General features: G+C 44.3%; 1 protein-coding gene across 5 annotated transcripts in view; it reads left to right on the forward strand.

Annotated features, from left to right (window-relative positions):
* usp42 (ubiquitin specific peptidase 42) overlaps positions 1-18,493 on the forward strand; it is a 96,258-nt gene that overhangs the window by 66,409 nt on the left and 11,356 nt on the right. For 4 of the 5 annotated variants that reach the window (XM_063059385.1, XM_063059387.1, XM_063059389.1 and 1 more), the window contains 4 exons: positions 198-1,607; positions 4,087-4,412; positions 9,036-9,182; positions 13,676-13,779. In XM_063059385.1, coding sequence (XP_062915455.1) covers positions 198-1,607; positions 4,087-4,412; positions 9,036-9,182; positions 13,676-13,779 — 1,987 coding nt within the window. The remainder of the gene's footprint in view (positions 1-197; positions 1,608-4,086; positions 4,413-9,035; positions 9,183-13,675; positions 13,780-18,493) is intronic. The other variant, XM_063059386.1, reaches the window with a different exon arrangement.

Here is an 18,493-nt window from a genome sequence, read left to right on the forward strand (position 1 = left end):
AGACCTCGTAATAAAAAAAACACGGCTAAAGAAACAGCAAGGAAAACATTCTGCCCAATGCGCCACAAGGCATGGAAAGGAACAGCAACCTAATAAAGTATGAGGGTAGGGTATAAAGATTAAGTAAACACTTTTAGTACTGTTTGTGTTTGAATTCCAATATTAAAAATAAATTAATAAGATTATATCTATTACAGAGGAAATGAACAGCACTTGCTTATCCTATCGAAGACTGGCTGTGCAATGAATCATAGTGGCGGTGGTGATGCAGACGTGGTCCAAAGATACATGACTGAGAAAGAAGCAAGCTTAAGTTCTCCGCTAAAAGAAGCCACTGATGGGATGTCTCCATTGCCCCCAGCCGAACCCTTGAAAGGCAGTGGTGATTTTCAGAAAAACATTGATGGATGCGCTGTTGTTAGTGTCACTTCCAACATCCAGAGTCCTGTTCACGAGGTGCGACTGCTCCCAGAGGAAACTGATTCTGAGAAGCACACTGAAGAGAAAGTCAGACCTAGTCAGAGTAGGAAGGAGACTCTGATGATGGACAACACCTCCAATGGCCATGGAATTGAGCATGAAAAACCACCTACTCAAGATCCAGACAACAAGCTGCCAGAAATGGAAAATCACCGAATTAAACCACAAACTGTTTACGATGATAAGAACAATGTGGAAAGTGAGGGTCAAGCTACTCATAAGGAAAAAATCAGTCAAGATGAAACTCGTCCGGCAGGAAGATTTGAGCATTCAACTGAGAAGCATCAATCTGATAGGGAGACGGATAATCAAAAGCAGAATTGGGCATTTGAGGAAAGTGAACAACTTACCAACAAAGATAGGCTTCAGGAACAGCTTACAAAAAAGGATGTGCTCCAGAAGCCAGAGCAGGAAGCAAGTCGTTTAGTCATTGCAGCTGTTAAGGAAACCTCTAATCAAACCAGGAATGGCAATTCAGAACGTGACATCACTTGCAGGACAGCAGTTTTTCCTCCGAGCAGGGTCACGGCCAGTCTAGAGGAAACGCGGATTCAGGAGAAAGAAAGTACCATCGCAGCACATGCAGATGCTCGCAGTAGAGAACAGACCATTGAAGAGAAAAGTAGAGTGTTGCAAAGGGATAGTCACAAGAATGATTCCAACTACAGGCACAGATCCAGGGAACACAAAGAAAGAAGGTTATCTCAAAATGAAAAGGAAATTGAAAAACCAACAAGTTGCAGTTACAGTAATTGGTCTCACAAAACAGACTATCAAGATGGGAGAACTAATAAATATAAAAGAGATAACGAGTGTCCTGCAGACAGGCAAATTTACTGCAATTCAAAGCTGCTTCCATTTTACCATCACCCCTATCAGGATAAGTTCTACAGGGAGAAGTACAGCTCGGGCTCCAACGGAAGGTCTTGGAGCAATCAGTTTGAATATAATGGACTAGAGAGCAAATCTGGGCGTAAGCGCCAGCATTGTAGCAGCGAGTCGGACACCGAGAGGAAATGGAAAAAGTTCTGTAGGGATCGGCTGTCTGAGGAAAGGAGAATGAAAAGGCACAAAAAATCGAAGAAGAAAAAGGCATCTAAAGATAAACACAGAGATCGAAATCATAGGTAAAATGGCTTTCATATGGTAATAGCAGCAAGTAGCTCAGGCTTTAGCAGGGCTAACACACTTTTTTGAGAACCTGTGCCCAAATTGCTAATAATCTTTAAACTTGGTAATTTTGAGCAGAGATAATCATTGACTGATGAATTAGTAACAATAATTAGGACTTTTTAAAGGATAAAGGATGAGTCATATTGCTTATTTGTGTATAGTTATTGTTTTTCTATTGATAAAAGTATAACAGACAGATTGAAATAAATGAAGCATTTTAGGATTTCTTTTGCACAGTGCAGTCCCTTCAGCCCAAATTGTACCAACCCTTTAACATGCTCTAGGACCAATCTAACCCTTCCCTCCCACATAGCCCTTCAATTTTCTATTATCCATGTCCCTGTTTTAGAGTCTTTTTAACGTTCCTGATGTATCTGCCTCTATCACCACCTCTGGCAGTGTGTTACACTGTTTTTTTTTTAAAAACAAACTACCTCTGACATCCCCCCCCCCAAATATTTTCCTTCAAACATCTTAAAGTTATGACACCTCATATTAGCCATTTCCACCCCCCCCCCCCCCGGGTTAAAGCCTGGCTGGCCACTCGATCTATGCCTCATCATGTACACCTCTATCAAGTCGCCTCTCATCCAGGCAGCATCCTGGTAAACCTCCTCTGCACCCTCTTTAAAGCTTCCACATCCTTCCTGTAATGAGGGGACCGGAACTGAACACAATCGAAAGATAACATCACCTCACAGCTCTTGAAAGCCTTCCATATGCCTTCCTAACCACCCTATCAACTTGCACAAGCCACTATAAGTGATCTGTGGTTGTGAAAACCAAGATCCCTCTGTTCCTCTGTACTATTAAGAAGAATACACTGTTAAGCATCAACTTCTTGTACCCGTTGAGCTAGCATGATAGTGGTCAGCTTTGAGACCAACCTGCTGTGATGTTTGTAAATGCTAGGATAAGTATGAAAAATCCCAGACCATCAATATCAAAATTTTCAAATTTAGACAAGAACTAATCACCATGAGGCGATGCAGCCTGCCACCAAGCCCTTCAGGCCACAGTCTGAACTGACCACCAACTATCCTAATCAGTCCTGCCTTTTAGTCACCCCATATACTCATCTATTTAGGGATATGGAGCAGAACAGGCCCTACCGGCCCGGTACGCAGCACTGCTCAGCAACCCACCTATTTAACTAGCCCAGTTAAAGCACAATTTACAATGACCAATTAACCTATTAACCAGTACGTCTTTGGACTGTGGGAGGAAACTGGAGCACCCAGAGGAAACCCATGCACTCATGGCAAGAGCATGGGGACACCGGAACTGAATGCCAAACTCTTAACACTCTGGGATGTAATAGCATCGTGCTAACAGCTATGCTCCCGTGGAACCCTATCAGTCCCCCCACCCAGATTCTACCACTCACCTGCATACAGGGGTCATCTACAGTAGCCAGTTAACCTACCAACATGTCACATGCACCTTTGGAACGTCATTTCACCCAAAGGAAACCCAGACAGCCGCAGGGAGAACTTGTAATCTCAGTGCAGGGTCTGATTTAGGCACAAATCTCTGGCCCTGAGAGGTGACAGCTTTACCAGCTGTGTCACCATGACACTTGTAACCTGATTGCATTACGATTCTGATTTGTTACCGCTGGAGGTATGTGACTGTAATAGGTCCCTACCCTCAAGGAAGTCTCTGCTTTGCACAGCTGACGTTTGTCGATCTGAGGGTGGTTTTACATTTTTCACATGGTAGTAGCAACTTGACCAGAAATCTGAATGAAAGTTTTTCATTCATTGAAAGCAATCGATATGTAATGGACTCATTTGGCGGGAAGTGACCCCATGCTGTACCTCCCAATAAACAATATCATAAAACCCCTTGCACCCCTTGTCATTCTCTCTTCTCCCCCTTTCCGTGGAGCCAGAGATACAAAAACTTGAGAACACACACTCAAGGACTGTTTCTACCCTTCTATAGGAAGACTCCTGAATGGAATTCTTGTACAATACTGATGAACTCTTGATCTCCCAGTCTACTGTGTCCTTGCACCTTGCCTACACTGTATTTTCTCCATAACTGTAACACTATTTTCCATTTTACTTCAGTATTAAGTAGTTATTTTCGAATTAACACACAAAGCTGGAGGAACTCAGCAGGTCAGGCAGCATCTGTGGAAAGGAATAAACGGTTAGCATTTGGAGCTCAGACTGAAAGTTGACTGTTTATTCCTCTCCATAGATGCTGCCTTACCTGCTGAGTTTCTGCAGCATTTTGTGTGTGCGCTACTCTGGATTTCCAGCATTTGCCAAATCTCTTGAGTCTATCCTTTTGTATGAAGTACTTATTTTGCGTTAAGTGCTCCCTCTATGAAATGATCTGGATGACATGCAAACACTGTCTCGGTACATGTGACGATAATAAACCATTACCAATTTTGCTGTGATCGTCATCTCCGTTTTCCAGGCAACATCTGTTGGATGTGTCAGAAATGGATTCTGGGACCGATGAAAGGAAACACCGGAAAAAGAAGAAGAAGAAGAAGAAGAAACGACATCACGATGACAAAGACGACCATTACCAAAAAGACCATCACCATTCCAGAAAGCACCATGGTGTGAAATCAGCTAACACTACAGGTGAACGGGAGAGGTTCTGTGAACCAACCCACAGTGGCTTTTCTGAAGATAAGATTCACAGATACAAGCAAACATACGATGATCGGTTGCAGCAGAAAGCTAAAGTTGCATATATAGAAAGCAAGCCGAACGGTTCTCACCTCCACATCAGAGGTAGGATACAGTGTTGACAAGTGATTGGTAAATTGGCGTTTCTGTTCCAGAATCATACAGCATGGCACTCAGCCCAGCTGGTCCATGCCAGGCAAGATACCCCATCCAAGTTAGTCCCATGTTCCAGCATTTGACCCCTTATCCAGGAAAGGATCCAGAGGAGGCTCACAGAATGATTCCAGGACTGAAGGGGTTAACATATAAGGCATATTTGAGTGGAGGTGGAGGGGGTTTCCTATAGTGGGGGAGTCTATGATCACAGGACAACCTCAGAATACAAGGATGTCCCTTTAGAACAGAGATGAGAATGTTCTCTGTATTATTTGTTTAATTATTATTATTTATTTGTATTTGAGTTTATCTTTTACACAATCTTGTGTACAGTTGTTTATTGGTTCTATTGTATTTTTCTACTGTGAATGCCCATAAGAAAATGAATCTCAAGGTTAGTATATGGTGAGATATATGTACTTCGATGAATTTACTTTGAACTGACTCCAAAACCTATCACCTCTTCATCCTTTGATAATAAATTTCACTTTGAACTTGGATCCCATCCTTAATTGCATCTTCAGCTAACTCCACTTCTCCCACCTTTTGCCCAATCCAGCGGCCACCATTAAGCCTCTCTGGTCCAGAAACTCCACAGATCAGTTTCCTAATCTTATTTTACAGGAGTTTCAATTTGTAGATCGGCAAGTCTGGTCTGCACTGGGAGCCCACTGTTTGTGAGATTTGCATTAATCAGTTACAAAAACAGGATCTTATTCAGGAGACTGAAAGAACCCCAACTGAACTGCACTGTCAGAAATAGCACCAGCCAAAAGACACATTTCCCCAGGAAATTTGGTTAATTTAGGAGATTTTTCAGTTCAGTTTCAGTGCCTTAAACAGCATTGATCAAGATTTCACAGAAATTATGCAGACGTTAAAAAGACCTGTCTCCTTTGTAACAATGTGAAACATTTAAATTTTGATTAGAAGTCCATTACTTGGCACCAGCTAGTAACATTCATCATGTTCTCTGAACTTCTGCACAATTTATCAGACTACATTAACACACTACCAGTGATCAGAAATAAAAATAGAGCAGGCTTAACCAATGAGTGAAGAGTTCTATAAATTCTAATTAATTAAATGGCAGTGCTTCTGTTCATGTTTTCAACAGATCATACTAAAGTACAGTACTGTTCAAAAGTCTTCAGCGTGTGTGTATGTATATAGGATCGCCTAGGATGCCTAAGATTTTTGTACAATACCGCAGTAATTTTATGTATTGCACTGTACTGCTGCTGCAAAAAAAATCCATGACATACATGAGTGATGACAAAACTGATTCTGATACGGGTCTCTATTGTGGACTGAGAATGGGAAGGGGACAGGGAGAGGGGAATCATGGTTGGGAAAAGGGGAAGGGAGAGGGGAGAGAGCAGAAAGCACCAGAGAGACATTCTGTAACGATCAATAAACCAATTGTTTGGAATCAAATGTTCCTTGCCAGGTGTCTCAGGGCTTGGTATGTTTGCACATGTCCCACCCCTGCGGCGGCATTCCTCTGAAACCTGTCCCACACCCCTCCCATGGTGCTCCACCCTCGGCATTCCCAAATCCTGTGCTCCCACCAGATTTATAAACTCAATCTGCACTCCACATTGACAAATACAGTATGATGCAAAAGTCTTGGGCACCCTGTTATATAGATGCGCCTAAGACTTTTGCACAGTACTGTATGGCGAACAGTGAAAGTTATACCCCCCACCCCCACCTCTCCTTCACCATTCCCCATTCCTATTTCCTTCTCTCACTTTATCTTCTTACCTGCCCATCACCTCCCCCTTCTCCAGCGCTTTATCTCTTTCACCAATCGACTTCCCAGTTATTTACGTCACCCTTCGCCTTCCCAGTTTCACGTATCACTTACTACCTTACATAGAACATAGAATACTACAGTGCAGTACAGGCCCTTTGGCCCACAATGTTGTGCCAACCCTTAAACCCTGCCTCCCATATAACCTCCCCACCTTAGATTCCTCCATATACCTGTCTAGTAGTCTCTTCAACTTCACTAGTGTATCTGCCTCCACCACTGACGCAGGCAGTGCATTCCACCCACCAACCACTCTCTGAGTAAAAACCCTTCCTCTAATATCCCCCTTGAACTTCCCACCCCTTACCTTAAAGCCATGTCCTCTTGTATTGAGCAGTGGTGCCCTGGGGAAGAGGCGCTGGCTATCCACTCTATCTATTCCTCTTAATATCTTGTACACCTCTATCATGTCTCCTCTCATCCTCCTCCTCTCCAAAGAGTAAAGCCCTAGCTCCCTTAATCTCTGATCATAATGCATACTCTCTAAACCAGGCAGCATCCTGGCAAATCTCCTCTGTACCCTTTCCAATGCTTCCACATCCTTCTTAAGGTGAGGCAACCGGAAATGGACACAGTACTCCAAGTGTGGCCTAACCAGAGTTTTATAGAGCTGTATCATTACCTCGCGACTCTTAAACTCTGTCCCTCGACTTATGAAAGCTAACACCCCATAAGCTTTCTTAGCTACCCTATCTACCTCTGAGGCAATTTTCAGGGATCTGTGGACATGTACCCCCAGATCCCTCTGCTCCTCCACACTACCAAGTATCCTGCCATTTGCTTTGTACTCTGCCTTGGAGTTTGTCCTTCCAAAGTGTACCACCTCACACTTCTCCGGGTTGAACTCCATCTGCCACTTCACAGCCCACTTCTGCATCCTATTAATGTCTCTCTGCAATCTTCGACAATCCTCAACATTATCTACAACACCACCAACCTTTGTGTTGTCTGCATACTTGCCAACCCACCCTTCTACCCCCACATCCAGGTCGTTAATAAAAATCACGAAAAGTAGAGGTCCCAGAACAGATCCTTGTGGGACACCACTAGTCACAACCCTCTAATCCGAATGTACTCTCTCCACCACGACCCTCTGCTTTCTGCAGGCAAGCCAATTCTGAATCCACCTGGCCAAACTTTCCTGGATCCCATGCCTTCTAACTTTCTGAATAAGCCTACCGTGTGGAACCTTGTCAAATGCCTTACTAAAATCCATGTAGATCACATCCACTGCACTACCCTCATCTATATGCCTGGTCACCTCCTCAAAGAACTCTATCAGGTTTGTTAGACACGATCTGCCCTTCACAAAGCCATGCTGACTGTCCCTGATCAGACCATGATTCTCTAAATGCCTATAGATCCTATCTCTAAGAATCTTCTTCCTCTCCCCCACCTTCTTACTTTGACTTCTCATCTCTTATTTCCTCATTCCTGATGAAGGGTCTCGGCCCGAAACGTTGACTCTTTTCCATTGATGCTGCCTGGCCTGCTGAGTTCCTGCAGCATTTTCTATGTGTTACTTTGATTTCCAGCATCTGAGGATTTTCACGTGTTTGTGAAACAAATCTCAGTTTTGTATCTGGTGGCACATGTACATCGATAATAAATTTACTCTGAGCTTTGAGTAGAGGCCCAGAGACGTCAAAAGCTTTGAGTCAGAGCAGGCTAACTCTTAATAATTACTTTCATGATCTGCTTTGTCTTTTCTTTAGTTTTATTAATTTAGTTCCCGATTATGCTATAAGATATGCTCTCCTTGGTTACAGATCTCATTAGAGATATGTGAAGTGGTGTATGCTATCACCCCTGTAGAGCTGACCACTTCTGTAGTGTTTGGCAACATGACCGTAACCATAGTATCTCATGGGGTAGGGTCAGATGAAGCGCAAGAAATATTACGTTACCTTGGAGGTCAGGTTTGCATCAGCTTCTGCTTGGAGCACAATAGCAGTGCCCGAATAAGATAACTTCAGAAAAAATAACCTTGTCAGGTAATGCTTAGAATGACAACACGAAGGTTTTAGAGAGGTTTTTTGTTTGCATGTTAAGGCCTCTATCTCCTGCCAACATGTCTGTAACGTGTAAGGGGTTTGCAAAATTCAATTTGGTTTCTATCTCTTGCATATCCTGGGAGAAGTATTTCTGACCTTTTATTGATTAAGTGAAAATTGCACTGTGCAATATGATAATGACAAGCCTGTGTGACTGAAAGCTGGAGCTGTGAATGAACTATTGTACTTCAGCCTTGTATAAGATTCATCTAGGGTGGGTAGAATCTCATCACAATATCTGTTGCTTGTTTTGCTGTTGATTCGTTGCTTGTTGTGTTCTGTGTTGTTCAGCTGAACATTTCGGGCATGCTGCATTGGCACTGGAATGTGAGGCAAAGCTTGTGGGCTGTCCCCCAACACATATCTGGGTGTGTTGATTGTTAATGCGAACGATACATTTCACTGTTAGTTTCAATGTATAGGTGATCAGTAAGTCTGAATCCAACTATTCTGAACTACTTTAAACTCTATCTGAACCCAAATAATTGTTCACATACACCAATCATTGTACTAAATTTCAACAAGATTTAGAATCAGAATCAGGTTTTATATCACTGACGTATGTTGTGAAATTTGTTGTTAAATATTTCAACCTAAATTGAAATTTAGATTCTTTGGTGTACGTCATGAAATTCGTGAAATATGTTGTGAACTGCCACTTTTTTGCTAATGATTCTTTATCACTGTATTACTGCCTTGCAGATGAACTACTAAATGATCATAATGGAGGTATTAGCAGACATCTTCTAGACTGTGGATCGATAAATGACCGTCACAGTGAGTGGTCCAGGAAGAGGTTAGAAAATGGCAGTGATTTCTATAAACATTCAAAACTGGAGAAAGAACACTGTAAGTCAATCAGTGCATTACCTTTTAAAATACTTAACTAAAATCACTTGCTTTTCCTGAGCTTTTCTGCATGCATGTCCGACTTTGATTAGGAGAGTTAAATTAGACCTGCACTTCTGAAATCAATAGGTTAAATCCAAAGTATTGCAGGTGCTACAGAGTCTGCCTCTTAAAAGATTGTACAAGGTTGTAGGCTTGAGGAGTAATGTATGCTCAGTGACCAGTTTATTAACTGCCTCCAATGGTCTTCTGCTGCTGTAGCCCATCCACTTCAGGGTTCAATGTGTTGTGCATTCAGAGATGCTCTTCTGCACACCACTGTTGTAACGTGTGATTATTTGAGTTACTGTCACCTTCCTGTCAGCTTGAATCAGTCTGGCCATTCCCCCCTGACCTCTCTCATTAACAAGGCGATTTCACCCACAGAACTGCTGCTCACTGGATGGTTTTTGTTTTTCACACCATTCTCTGTAAACTCTAGAGACTGTTGTGAATGAAAATCCCAGGAGATCAGCAGTTTCTGAGATACTCAAACCACCCTGTCTGGCACCAACAATCATTCCCCAGTCAGAAGCCATTTAGATCACATTTCTCCCCCATTCTGGTCTTTGATCTGGTCAAGTAAACCTCTTGACTGTGTCTGCATGCTTTTATGCATTGAGTTGCAGCCACATGATTGGCTGATTAGGTATTTGCATTATCAAGCAGCTGTACCTAATAAAGTGGCCACTGAGTGTATGTTGTCAACGCTAGAAAGCATGTAAACAGACTCAGCAAAGTAGGAAGTGGCTAGATATGAATACTGGGATGTTTCAGGGATCAAATTCCAAAGTAAATTTATTAACCAAGTATATATGTATATGTTACCATAGTAGTGTATGCTTTACAGTACAGGTGAATCAGGTTCAATTTTCACTGCTGCCTGTAAGCATTTTGTACATACTCCCTGTGAGCGGTAGAAATTACTGGAAGTTAGAGAGGTCACCATTCATCCCTTCAGGTTGGAGACTATCCATATAGAATGAGGTATTGCTACTCCTCATTATGGTATTAGAGGAGGTCATGGGCTGACATATTGGAGTGAGGAGTGGAATTGGAATGGGTGGCTACTGAGAAAGGCCCCTTTTATGGTTGTTCTGGCCCATTGTGTGTTTAAGATGGCCGCGGTCCCTTTAATGCTCTATGCGCTGTGGGATTAAGTATCCCGCACATCATCCACTCCAACAAAACAAACAGGCTTGGTGACACCATGTGTTACATTATGTGCTTGGTGTGCTTGCCAGCAGAAAGCCTGCTTTGAGTTTCATCTCCTGCAACTGCCGTCTGTCACCACACTTCCTCCTCCACGCCAGCAGCTGCTGGTCAAGTTTCTGTAGCAGTGAGCTAACAGGTCTGACCAGCTTGTTCTCTCCATGTTGCTGGAATTCACCGGAGAACAGATGCAACTTGATCTTTAAGTCTGCTCAAGTAACGCCAAGGGGAAGAAGGGAAAAATAAACTTTCAGAAATGCAAGCTAAAACTTAGCTTTGAATAATCGTTTGCAACAATGAGAAAGTTTATTTAATCTCAATTGCAGGAATTTGTGTCAATTTTAGTGGAATTGACTTACTTAATTTATATATGGATACTGTAGAGAGAGTGCAGAGATTTACAAAGATGTTGCCTGGATTGGAGGGCGTACCTTATGAGAATAGGTTGAGTGAACTTGGCCTTTTCTCCTTGGAGCGACGGAGGATGAGAGGTGACCTGATAGAGGTGTACAAGATGTTGAGGTGTGTTGATCGTGTGGATAGTCAGAAGCTTTTTCTCCAGGGATGAAATGGCTAACACAAGGGGGCATAGTTTTAAGGTGCTTGAAAACAGGTACCGAGGGGGTGTCGGGCTAAGTTTTTCCACGCAGTGTGGTGGGTGCGTGGAATGCAGTGCCAGCGGCGGTGGTGGTAGCAGGTACAATCGGATCTTCTAAGAGCGTCTAGGTACATGGAGCTTAGAAAAATAGAGGGCTATGCGCTAGGGCAGCGGTCCCCAACCACCGGGCCGCGGACCGGTACCGGGCTGTGAGGAAACGATATAATTTGGTGATAGGAGTCAGCTGCACCTTTCCTCATTCCCTGTCACGCCCACTGTTGAGCTTGAACGCACGCGAGGTCATTACTCGCGTGTCATCCATGTCAGCGTGGGAAGAAGATCAACTCCTTGAGCTTGCAAATGACGACGGGCTGAAAAGTATGTTTGACATAACATCTCTGCCAGCATTCTGGATCAAAGTCAAGGCTAAATATCCTGAGATAGCCACGAAAGCGCTGAAAACGTTGCTTCCATTTCCAACATACCTCTGCAATGAATGCGACGAAAACTAAATTGCGGAATAGACTGGACATAAGGAACCCCCTTCGAGTATCGATGTCTCCCGTCACCCCTCGATGGGACCGTCTTGTTGCAGGGAAACAAGCCCAGGGCTCCCACTGATTCAGCGATATTAGTGTGTTGCAATGATTTTATATGTTCATACGGGGGAAATACGTGTTGTGTGTTTAATATCCAAACGTTACTTTAAATGTTATGATGCTATTGACTTATAAGTGACTTATATAACCATATAACAATTACAGCACGGAAACAGGCGATCTCAGCCCTTCTAGTCCGTGCCGAACACTACTCTCACCTAGTCCCACTGACCTGCACTCAGCCCATAATCCATTCCTTTCCTATCCATATACCTATCCAATTTTTCGTTACATGATAATATCGAACCTGCCTCTACCACTTCTACTGGAAGTTCGTTCAACACTTATTTCAAGCTCCCCTGATAATTGACTTAATGCTATATTCATGCGAGGAAAATATGCGCTGTGTGTTTAATATTAAATTCGTGAGATAAACCCTTTTAGAAACGAAATTGGGTGTATTAGCCATTTATCACCTATATTCCGGTCATGATTAACCCCCCCCCCGAACAAAATCGCCAAAAACGATTTGTAGGAAAAAATTGGCACGTACACACATGCGCACACAGGTGTCCGCGCAAGGCTTCATGGTCATTGTAGTCTTTCTCGGGGTAAACACAACGTATTTGACAGCTACTCTTGTATGTTGGCAACCCTACCCCACCCCCACCCCCGGGTCGGCCAGTCCGCAAGAATATTGACAATAATAAACTGGCCCGCGGTGCAGAAAAGGTTGGGGACCCCTGCGCTAGGGAAATTAAAGGCAGTTTCTAGAGTAGGTTACATGGTCAGCACAACATTGTGGGCCGAGCAACCTGTAATGTGCTGTAGATTTCTATGTTCTGTGCTCTATACAGTGGATTCTGGTTAATTGGAGCATGTGGGGACCAGTACGTTTTGACCCAATTAAGCAGCTGCCCCAATTAGCCAAAATTTCGTGGAAGTAGTTAAAAAGGTATTTTTAAAAAAAACATCTAACTGAGTAACATATTCTGTATTTAGATTAAATAGAAGACGAATCAGAATACTACCAATATTAGTTCCTAAAGTTTATCAACAGAGATAGTCATCCGATGTGTGTTCCCGTGTTCTTTTGATTGACTGTAAATGAACAAAATCAATGCAGCACCTAGTGTAGATAACAGACTGCCTTCATACAATGCTATCGACAACTGCATCCTCCAAATCTTCATTGTAACATTCAGCATGATTGTTCATACCTTAACATTCTTTGTAGTTCCTAATTTATTGAAGTAGTGAAATCGTTTCTTTTTGACTCCTGGCTCATCTCTAAGTCTGAATGCTTGAAACCACAGTAAGCAAAAGAATTGTCCTAATGCTTACTTTTCACCCGCAGTCAGTGACAAAATCACTGCTTATTGAACACAAACCCCCACAACTAATGCTATTTAAAAATCGTTTGCTCTCAGCTCTAGCTTCTAACGGTCACACAAGTGTTGCAGCTGGCGCTAGTTAGAAACTGTTCAGTAACAGCAGAGCCCCCAGTAGTGCTGCAAACAGCAATATAATCGATAACTTGGCTTGCTGTGTGATCTTCTTTTTACCCATTGGTATTCAAGGATTCCTGTCACAAGGGTAACCAAGCAACAGGAAAATCGTGATGAAGGGTCTCGGTCTACAATGTTGACTGTTTATTCCCCTCCATAGATGCTGCTTGACCTGCTGAGATCCCCCAGCATTTTGTGTGTGTCGTGCTTTTCATCGCTGGCATTCAGATTTGAACAGATGTCGGTAAACTTAACCTTGCCCCCATTTGTCAAGCACACACCAAGCATCCAGCTTAATCATCACTGACCCAGGGGGAGGACATCTGCTGCATTAGGGAATTGATTTTATGAATGTTCTTTATAACATCTATTTTGTCAGAGAGGTTACCCATGCTCCATCTTATAAATCTGAGCAAGCATTGGGTTTACTATCTTCATAACTTGCACTCAAATGTGGGGGATACTTCAGGTGTGATCTTTAAATACTGACTCTGCTGTTCAAAAACTAAGCAATTTAATTCTGATTTCCTTTGACAGTACGAGAGAAGCACTACTCACACAATTACAAGGAATGTTGTCCGATAGAGAGCAGGAGCAACTTTTCTGCTGTTAGTTCTTTTAGGGATTCTGCAAGGCGGAAGGTATGTGCATGTTACTTTTTTGAACAAAATCTTGGTGATCTGATACAGAATAAGACCATAAGATATAGAAACAGAAGTAGGCCATTCGGCCCATCGAGTCTGCTGTGCCATTCAATCATGGGCTGATCCAATTCTTCCAGTCATCCCCACTCCCCTGCCTTCTCCCCATACCCTTTGATGCCCTGGTTAATCAGGAACCTATCTATCTCTGCCTTAAATGCACCTAATGACTTGGCCTTCACAGCCGCTCGTGGCAACAAATTCCACCCTTTGACTAAAGTAATTTCTCCGCAGCTCTGTTCTAAATGGACATCCTTCAATCCTGAAGTCGTGCCCTTTTGTCCTAGACTCCCCTACCATGGGAAATAACTTTGCCATATCTAATCTGTTCAGGCCTTTTAACATTTAGAACGTTTCTATGAAATCCCCTTCATTCTCTTGAACTCCAGGGAATACAGCCCAAGAGCTGCCAGATGTTCCTCTTACAGTAATCCTTTCATTCCTGGAATCATTCTCGTATATCTTCTTTGAACCATCTCCAATGTCAATATATCCTTTCTAAAATAAGGAGCCCAAGACTGCACACGATACTCCCAAGTGTCTCACGGGTGCCTTATAGAGCCTCAACATCACATCCCTGCTCTTATATTCTATACCTCTAGAAATGAATGCCAGCATTGCATTCGCCTTTTTGCCACCAACTCAACCTAGAGGTTAACCTTTAGGGTATCCTGCGCAAGGACTCCCCAGTCCCTTTGCAACTCTGTATTTTGAATTCTCTCCCCATCTAAATAATAGTCTGCCTGCTTATTTCTTCCCCCAAAGTACATGACCATACACTTGCCAATATTGTATTTCATTTGCCACTTCCTTGCCCATTCCCTTAAGTCTCTCTGCAGGCTCTCTGTTTCCTCAACACTACCCACTCCTCCAACTATCTTTGTATCACCAGCAAATTTAGCCACAAATCCATTAATGTGTTGGTGCGTGGCCAAGTGGTTAAGGCATTCATCTAGTGATCTGAAGGTCGCTAGTTCAAGCCTTGGCTGAAGCAGCGTGTGTGTCCTTGAGTAAGGCACTTAACCACACATTGCTCTGTGACGACACTGGTGCCAAGCTGTATGGGTCCTAATGCCCTTCCCTTGGACAACATTGGTGTCATGGAGAGGGGAGACTTGCAGCATGGGCAACTGCTGGTCTTCCATACAACCTTGCCCAGGCCTACACCCTGGAAACCTTCCAAGGTACAAATTCATGGTCTCATGAGACTAACGGATGCCAATAAAAAATCCATTAGTCCTATAGTCCAAATGATTGATGCACATTGTAAAAAGCAGCAGTCACAACACCGACCCCTGTGGAACTCCATTGGTAACTGGTAGCCAGTGCACTGCCTCTTCTCTCATAGCTCTCCAACTCACGATTGGTGCGCCGGAATGGTATGGTATTTCCATCAAAGCTGCCACACAGAACAGGCCCTTCAGCCTGTGATATTCTGCCGAGTAATTAAACTCCTAACTAAAATAGTTAAAATCCATACCCTTATATACTCTGAGCAATACACTGCATTTCCAGTATCTGCAGATATTCTCTTGTTTGTTCCTTGTATACCCTGCACATTCATGCCTCTATCTAAACACAAAGTCTGCAGGTGCGGAAAATCCAAAGCAACACACACAAAATGCTGGAGGAACTCAGCAGATCGGGCAGCATCCGTGGAAATGATTCATGAGGAGCTGAAGAAGGGTCTCAGCCCGAAATGTCGACTATCTATTCATTTCCATAGATGCTGTCTCGCCTGCTGAGTTCCTCCAGCATTTTGTGTGTGTTGCATGCACCTATCTAAGAGCCTCTTGTACACCTCTATTGTATCTACCTCCACCACCCTGACAACACATTCCAAGTACCCGCCACTTCCTACGTAAAGAAAGAAAATACTCTTAGCTCCTTAGAATTTCTGCCGCTCATTGTAAATAATGCCCTCTTGTGTTGGACATTTCAACCTTCAGGAAAAGATACCAGCTATCTATTCTACCTGTGCCTCTCGTAATCTTATAAACCTCTATCAGATCTCCCCTCGGCCTCGGCCGCTCCAGAGAAAACAATACATATCTGTCCAGCCTCTCCTTTTAGCACACACCTTCTAGTCCTGGTGAACCCCTTGTGCACCCTCTCGAAAGCCTCGACATCTTTCCTGTAGTGGGTGGACAGGAGTGAATGAAAGACTCCAGGTACAACCTAATCAGAGTGTTATCGGGCTGCAACACAACTTCCTGACTCTCAGCTCAGTGTCTTCGTTAATGAAGGCAAACACGCATTATTTGCCACTCTCAACATGTGCAGCCACTATCAGGGAACTCCGGGCTTCGACCCCAAGATCCTTCAGAACACCAACACTGCTGTCTTGCATCACTGTGTACTGTCTTTTTTAAAATTTGCTCTCCATCTGCCACAATAAACTATTATATCAATGTAAATCAAAGTTGCTGGTGAACGCAGCAGGCCAGGCAGCATCTATAGGAAGAGGCGCAGTCGACGTTTCAGGCCGAGACCCTTCGTCAGGACTAACTGAAGGAAGAGTGAGTAAGGGATTTGAAAGCTGGAGGGGGAGGGGGAGATGCAAAATGATAGGAGAAGACAGGAGGGGGAGGGATGGAGCCGAGAGCTGGACAGGTGATAGGCAAAAGGGGATACGAGAGGATCATGGGACAGGAGGTCCGGGAAGAAAGACGGGGGGGTGGGTGACCCAGAGGATGGGCAAGAGGTACATTCAGAGGGACAGAGGGAGAAAAAGGAGAGTGAGAGAAAGAATGTGTGCATTAAAAAGAGTAACAGATGGGGTACGAGGGGGAGGTGGGGCCTAGCGGAAGTTAGAGAAGTCAATGTTCATGCCATCAGGTTGGAGGCTACCCAGACGGAATATAAGGTGTTGTTCCTCCAACCTGAGTGTGGCTTCATCTTTACAGTAGAGGAGGCCGTGGATAGACATGTCAGAATGGGAATGGGATGTGGAATTAAAATGTGTGGCCACTGGGAGATCCTGCTTTCTCTGGCGGACAGAGCGTAGATGTTCAGCAAAGCGGTCTCCCAGTCTGCGTCGGGTCTCACCAATATATAAAAGGCCACATCGGGAGCACCGGACGCAGTATATCACCCCAGTCGACTCACAGGTGAAGTGATGCCTCACCTGGAAGGACTGTTTGGGGCCCTGAATGGTGGTAAGGGAGGAAGTGTAAGGGCATGTGTAGCACTTGTTCCGCTTACACGGATAAGTGCCAGCAGGGAGATCAACCCGCTGATAAGGGGGGTGCTGTTGTAGTCTGGCGTACTGACCTCTACCTTGCCGAGGCACAGCGACAACTCGCGGATACCTCCTCTTATTTACCCCTCGATCGTGACCCCACTAAGGAGCACCAGGCCATTGTCTCCCACACTATCAACGACTTTATCCGCTCAGGGGATCTCCCATCCACTGCTACCAACCTTATAGTTCCCACACCCCGCACTTCCCGTTTCTACCTCCTACCCAAGATCCACAAACCTGCCTGTCCTGGCCGACCTATTGTCTCAGCTTGCTCCTGCCCCACCGAACTCGTTTCTGCATACCTCGACACTGTTTTATCACCCCTTGTTCAATCCCTTCCGACCTATGTTCGTGACACTTCTCACGCTCTTAAACTTTTCGATGATTTTAAGTTCCCTGGCCCCCACCGCTTTATTTTCACCTTGGATGTCCAGTCCCTATATACTTCCATCCCCCATCAGGAAGGTCTCAAAGCTCTACGCTTCTTTTTGGATTCCAGACCTAATCAGTTCCCCTCTACCACCACTCTGCTCCGTCTAGCAGAATTAGTCCTTACTCTTAATAATTTCTCCTTTTGCTCCTCCCATTTCCTCCAAACTAAAGGTGTAGCTATGGGCACCCGTATGGGTCCTAGCTATGCCTGCCTTTTTGTTGGGTTTGTGGAACAATCTATGTTCCGTGCCTATTCTGGTATCTGTCCCCCACTTTTCCTTCGCTACATCGACGACTGCATTGGCGCTGCTTCCTGCACGCATGCAGAACTCGTTGACTTTATTAACTTTGCCTCCAACTTTCACCCTGCCCTCAAGTTTACCTGGTCCATTTCTGACACCTCCCTCCCCTTTCTAGATCTTTCTGTCTCTGTCTCTGGAGACAGCTTATCCACTGATGTCTACTATAAGCCTACTGACTCTCACAACTATCTGGACTATTCCTCTTCTCACCCTGTCTCTTGCAAAAACGCCATCCCCTTCTCGCAATTCCTCCGTCTCCGCCGCATCTGCTCTCAGGATGAGGCTTTTCATTCTAGGACGAGGGAGATGTCTTCATTTTTTAAAGAAAGGGGCTTCCCTTCCTCCACTATCAACTCTGCTCTTAAACGCATCTCCCCCATTTCACGTACATCTGCTCTCACTCCATCCTCCCACCACCCCACTAGGAATAGGGTTCCCCTGGTCCTCACCTACCACCCCACCAGCCTCCGGGTCCAACATATTATTCTCCGTAACTTCCGCCACCTCCAACGGGATCCCACCACTAAGCATATCTTTCCCTCCCCGCCTCTCTCTGCATTCCGCAGGGATCGCTCCCTACGCAACTCCCTTGTCCATTCGTCCCCCCCAACCCTCCCCACTGATCTCCCTGCTGGCACTTATCCGTGTAAGCGGAACAAGTGCTACACATGCCCTT

The sequence above is a fragment of the Mobula hypostoma genome, chromosome 9, assembly GCF_963921235.1.
Source record: "Mobula hypostoma chromosome 9, sMobHyp1.1, whole genome shotgun sequence".
NCBI lineage: Eukaryota > Metazoa > Chordata > Chondrichthyes > Myliobatiformes > Myliobatidae > Mobula > Mobula hypostoma.